At 44.1% G+C, this 5,714-nt stretch overlaps 1 protein-coding gene across 1 annotated transcript; it reads left to right on the top strand.

The window, feature by feature from the left end:
- The first annotated feature begins 1,341 nt into the window (after positions 1-1,341).
- Positions 1,342-5,446, top strand: LOC119798371 (zinc finger protein 260-like). Its single transcript, XM_038307813.1, has 2 exons — positions 1,342-1,582; positions 3,406-5,446. The coding sequence occupies exons 1-2, from the start codon at positions 1,540-1,542 to the stop codon at positions 5,202-5,204; spliced, it is 1,842 nt and encodes a 613-aa protein (XP_038163741.1). The 5' UTR covers positions 1,342-1,539; the 3' UTR covers positions 5,205-5,446.
- Positions 5,447-5,714: the final 268 nt, after the last annotated feature.

Here is a 5,714-nt window from a genome sequence, read left to right as displayed (position 1 = left end):
CCAGACAGCTTCATGTTTGTAGGTGAAACTTGGAGCAGAAGGAGAGCGTGAACTGGTGATGGATGCAGCGAGCTCATAAAGCAAACCCATGTTGGTGAGCGCACCGTTCCAAGAAGGTCACATGAGAGGAGCTGTTTCTGACTGACTGATGCACTAAAATGGGTTTATCTCCGTATCTGTCAACAGCAGAACATGTAGCAGCTTCCAGGCCAGGAGGTTTCAGCCATGAGGAACCGTTTGGATCTCATTGGTTTTGGTTTTGTTCCTCTCAGTTTTCACTCGACTTATCTGAATTTAAATCAGTTTCAAATTAATTCTTAGTTCACTGATCTTACTGTACTTATCATTTAAAATGATTCTTTAGTCAGAGACTTAGACACCCTTTCTGTAAGAAGGAGCACTACTGCAGGTCATTCATTCCTGCTGCCACCAGACTCTATAATAATGCAATATAACCACAATAACTCCTGTAAAAACCACTGTGCAGCTATATTAGAGGTTTTTTATTTATTGACTGTGCAATATATGTGAATAGAATAGTCATACCACTACCTCACCGTTGTTCCTCACCTACTACACTTTAATGTAAAGTAAATCCAGCTGTTTATAAGCCATCTGGATTGTACATATGTCACCTCAAACCTCTCCCTTGTATTTTTTATTTTTTTATTTCTTATTTTTATTTTGTTTTTCATTGTGTGTGACACATGTGCACTTGAACCTTAATCCTTATTTATCTTGATATACTGTATATATATTGTTTATTCTTAATGCATTTTTTCCTCCTTGTTTGCACCTTCTTTAATTACTATGTCAATATGTGACCAGTGAATTTCTCCGCTGTGAGATCAATAAAGCTCATCTAATCTAATCTATTAAGTTTTAAACATAGACCTACCCCACCCACCCGCAAATAGGGGAGTATTTTTAAACTGTGTTCCATCTTTATGAGGGTGAACAGGGATGAAAAATAACTACACTCACAGGGTCTCCATTTAAATTATCCAACAAAATACCTTGTGTGGATAAATAAATAAATAAATAAATAAATAAATAAATAAATAAATAAATAAATAAATAAAAGGTTTGGGAACATCAAGAGAACTGATGCTGTTTTTTCAGTAAATAGAAAAAAAAATGTTCACCTTTAAAAGTTGGGAATCAATTTAATTTTAATCGTGTCTTTCTGACGGTCAGATTATCTATAAATCATGGAACTACAAAGTTAAACGTATCAAAATGCCCTTTCCAATATGGCGTCAGGGTTGCCGTGCATCCCAGGCGCGCATGCGGTGTAGGCTTCTTCACATCCTGTGCGGCACTTCCGGGGTTCGCCCACTGATCGCCAGTGCGCATGCGCCAGGGGCGCTTCTGCTCCGGTTCGTGGGTTTTTCTCCGGTTCTGCTGGTTCTAAAGGCTCAAAGTGAGCAGAACCGGGTCGGTCCAGCTGAGAGGAAGGAGCGGAGGCCGAACAGCTGATGGAGATGAAGCGATAGGAGCTAAAGGAGCGACTGGAAGCAGCAGGAAGGAGGCAGGAACATGGATGCTGCCTCTGGGCTCCATGTTCAGATGGAAACTTCAGGTTGGTTTGTTTTCATCCATCAGCTGTTTGGCTTCCGGCTTCCTTTCATAAACAGTTTATTAAAAAACAACTTCATCTTATTTCATTTATCAGCGTTTACTTTTATTAGGAAAAGGTTCAAACTATTTTATTTATGAGTGAAGTTTTTACAGGATTCATTTTATTTGAACAGTTTTAATCAGAATTCGTTAAATTTAGCAATAATTTAATCTTTTGATCATTATTATAGTTATTATTATTAAAACAGGACAAAAACAGACTCATCAGACTTTGCATTCAATTAAAACAATATAAAACAGAATTATTGAACTGATGAGTTGTCATGAACGGACCTATGCTGTCGCTCGTTGAGCTCAGCTTTATCAGCCGGCGTTAATAACAGCGTAGATACGGAAGCCCGACCATGACAAATCACTACACTCAGAAAATCATTTCTCTCAAAGTTCCTCCATCATCCAGCATCTTCCTCCGCATCTTCTCTGCTGGCCTGTAGGGGGCAGCGGATACCTTGTTATGTTGTTTTTATGATTATTATGATGTTTATAAAATCTATATTTAAGGGGCTATTTATAATCAAGCTGTCAGGCCTCCGTCCTTCAGTCGGTTATTTCAGACACATTCCTCCTCCGTAAACCTCAGATTCTGCTCCTAACCGCCGCTTCAGTTCCTCCTCTGGTCAGTGATGCAGCTGAGAACAGAGGGGTTCTCCATCCAGCAGTAGACGCGGTGTTAATGACACAGATGTTCCAGGAACAGCTGCTCCGCCCCGATGCGCGGGATATGATTCCTGATGCGCATGGAGACCGACAGCCTGGGAAAAATAGAAACGAGACTTTTAGGTCTGTTGAACTCTGCAGGATCTGCGGGTCAAAGACGTTATTTCATTAAAACAGACCTGCAAGTTAAAGTTAAAGAGAATCAACTCAGAAATCCCCCCCCATCACACCAACTTTGGTGAGAAGCACTTTTAGCTTCTAGTGTTCAGGCCGGCATTCCAGTGATAATCCTGAACTGAACCTTACAGTCCTTGAACCTCGAACAAACTCACCTACCGAACGTTGACGCCGTCTCCAAGGAGCCACAGACTGGACTTCTAGAGGAAGACCTGTTGGTTGTCGTCACCAAAAGGAAACTGAAACCTTTCTCTGCTTTTCCACAGTGGGAGGAACAGACATGTTTATTATTTTATTGATGAGGCTCGTTGGTGAGGATTAGCTCTGGAATTGGAGCCATCAGTTTTAGCTATAATAGGCAGGTCTAATAAAACTAGACCCCAACGTGGTCTTAGAGGGTTTGGTTTTTGTAGTTTTCTTGGCACTAGTGGCTTGTTTTTTGACAGGAAGGTAGAAACATGCGGCAGAGGACCACAGGTCAGGTTCGAACCCGGGTCGGCTACGTGGAGGACTAAGGCCTCCGTTCAGGGTCATGTGCGCTAACCGCTGCACCACCGCTGCACGCCCTTAGAGCGGTTTATCAAGGACGACATGCAGCCATGCTGGGAGTTAAGCTTTAGTACCGACTGGCCGCCATGTTTCCATGCATGTTAACACACGGCTATGGCCTGGTTATCTCACCTCCATCAAGATGCATTGATGCACGGCCACAGGATCATCTTTAACCAGCAGTTAGTTGATCCTAACTGATGTTTAGTGATGATCTGTAATGAAATCAAGACTGTGATCCAGTTCCTGTCAGAAAAACGGCTTTAAGCTCTGCTGCAGGCGCCCCCTGCTGGGAGTAGCTTAGATCCACTGGATCTAAGCTAGACCTAAACTGGGAATGAACAATTTACTGATGTGTAAAATGTACCTGATGTCTTTCAGCGTTTCCTGCAGACGTTCATCAGATCCTGGTGGTTAAAGAAGAGGCTCCTGAGGAGGAGAGTCTGAATGTGGATCAGCAGGAGGCGGAGGAGCCCCCCCACTTCAAGGAGGAACTGGACCGACTGCCCAACATGAAGAAAGAGTCTGCAGCTCCCATCAGGGACGACGATGACGATGATGATGATGAGCAGAAGTCTCTGTTCTCACAGCTTCATCAGCACCAAACAGAAGACGAAGATCTTCCAACCAGCAGCTCAGCGGATGGACTGAAGGAAGAAACCGATGAATCCAGCAGGAACCTAAAGACTCCAGATGAAGATCCTGAGAAGAAGCTTCCTGGTTCAGACCATCAGGACCTGGAGCTCCTCCACATCAAGCAGGAGGCTGAGGAGGAGCAACCATGGAGCATTCTGGAGGGAGAGCAGCTCCCCATGGAGGAGGAGACCCATCCCACCAGGTTCCCACTGAATGTGGTCCTGATGAAGAGCGAGGATGAGGAAGAGAAGCCTCTGTTCTCACAGCTTCATCAGCAGCAACCAGAAGAACGAGATCTTCCAACCAGCAGCTCAGCGGACCTGATGAAGGCTGAGACCGATGAAGACGGTGGATCCATCCGGAACTCTGACACCTCCAGCTCCTCAGAGACGGAGGTCAGCGATGAAGAGGAGGATGGAGGGAGTCAGCCAGACTCTCAGCTCCAACATCTGTCAGCATCTGGGTCTGAAACTGAAGGCAATGAGAAGGACCTGAAGGAGAGCAGATCTGCCGAGTCAGAAGGAGCAGATGTCAGCGAGTCCCTGAGCTGCTCTGCCTGCAGCCAACAGTTCAGCAACAAGCGCCGCCTGCAGAGACACATGGCGGCTCATTCCGCCGCGCCACATTCATGTCGGTCCGCTGATAAAAGGAGGGAGAAGAAGAACTCACAGAGGAAGGTCCAGGCTGCAGGGAAATGTTTTACCTGTGATGACTGCGGGAAAAGTTTCAGTTGGAAAAATCATCTCAGCAGACATCAGAGGATCCACACTGGAGAGAAACCATATGGCTGCGACATCTGCGGGCAAAGATTTAACCAAAACTCCAACTTAAACAAACACATGAGAATCCACACTGGAGGGAAACCCTTTGGCTGCGACATCTGCGGACAAAGCTTTAACCTGAAGTCCTACCTACACATACACATGAGGATCCACACCGGGGAGAAGCCGTTTGGCTGTGATGTTTGCGGGCAGAGATTTAACCAAAAATCAAACTTAAACAAACACGCTAAAATCCACACAGGGGGGAAACCCTATGGCTGTGATTTCTGTGGGCAAAGATTTAACCTGAAGTCCTACCTGAGCAAACATATCCGCGTTCACACGGGGGAGAAACCGTTCAGATGTTCTGTTTGTGATCAAAGATTTAACTTGAAGTCACATTTAAACTTGCACCAGATCCTGCATTCAGGAGAGAAACCATTTGCCTGTGACGTTTGTGGACAACGATTGATGCAGAAGTCTGCTTTGAACAAACACATGAAAATCCACATGCAGATAAAATCCTTTGACTGTGATGTTTGTGGACGACGGTTCGTCCAGAAGTCGGCGCTGAAGAGACACCTGAGAATCCACACAGGTGACAAACCGTTCAGCTGCGACGTCTGCGGCCAGAGATTTAACCAAAAGGCTCATCTGAACAAACACATGACGACTCACAGTGGAGCCAAAGCGTTTGGCTGCGACGTCTGCGGCCAGAGATTTAACTCCAAGTCACATTTAGCCAAACACAGAATCATCCACACAGATGGAGGAAGCGTTTAGATGGAGAGGATGGGTTTCACCTCTGGAGGGGTCAACGGCTTCCCGTCCTCAAACGGTTCGCATGCAGTGAACGTCTCTCAGCTATGAGGTCATCGCTGCCGTTACGCTGCATCCAGCCAACATTGCATTTTGCTGTATAAATCCGTTTCTACTGAAATAACTGTTATCAAAAGAAGGTTTTTCTACATGTTGTGTTTGTTAAATGTTTTTATTTGTTGGTCAGTAAAAACTTTCCTCTGTCAGATTGAAGGTCATTTGGATCCAAAACATTTTAAATTACAAGTTCATATATTATGTTCTACAAGTTGCACTTCAAATATCTCCTATATTCTCAGTTTAGCTTCAAATGGTCAAAACTTGGTGTTTTTTAATTTTATTTTATTTTATGTCTTAATTATAAAAAAGTTAGATCTCTTCAAATTCTTCTGTCCAAGAACACAAATTATATAAAGCAGCAAAAATGTCTTTGGATCAATTTTACCCAGTTGATCTAAAACAAATGGTGCAAAC

Source organism: Cyprinodon tularosa, unplaced genomic scaffold (genome assembly GCF_016077235.1).
Source record: "Cyprinodon tularosa strain WSP-4 unplaced genomic scaffold, ASM1607723v1 ctg1168, whole genome shotgun sequence".
In the NCBI taxonomy this organism is placed as follows: domain Eukaryota; kingdom Metazoa; phylum Chordata; class Actinopteri; order Cyprinodontiformes; family Cyprinodontidae; genus Cyprinodon; species Cyprinodon tularosa.
Note: the sequence above shows the minus strand (reverse complement) of the source record. Positions and strands in the feature narration are given on the sequence as shown.

Excerpts from the sequence above, each read along its gene's own strand:
- LOC119798371 (XM_038307813.1), top strand. The coding sequence starts at position 1,540 with ATGGATGCTGCCTCTGGGCTCCATGTTCAGATGGAAACTTCAG. Across the intron at positions 1,583-3,405 it reads TGTTCAGATGGAAACTTCAG|CGTTTCCTGCAGACGTTCAT; the intron begins GTTGGTTTGTTT and ends GATGTCTTTCAG.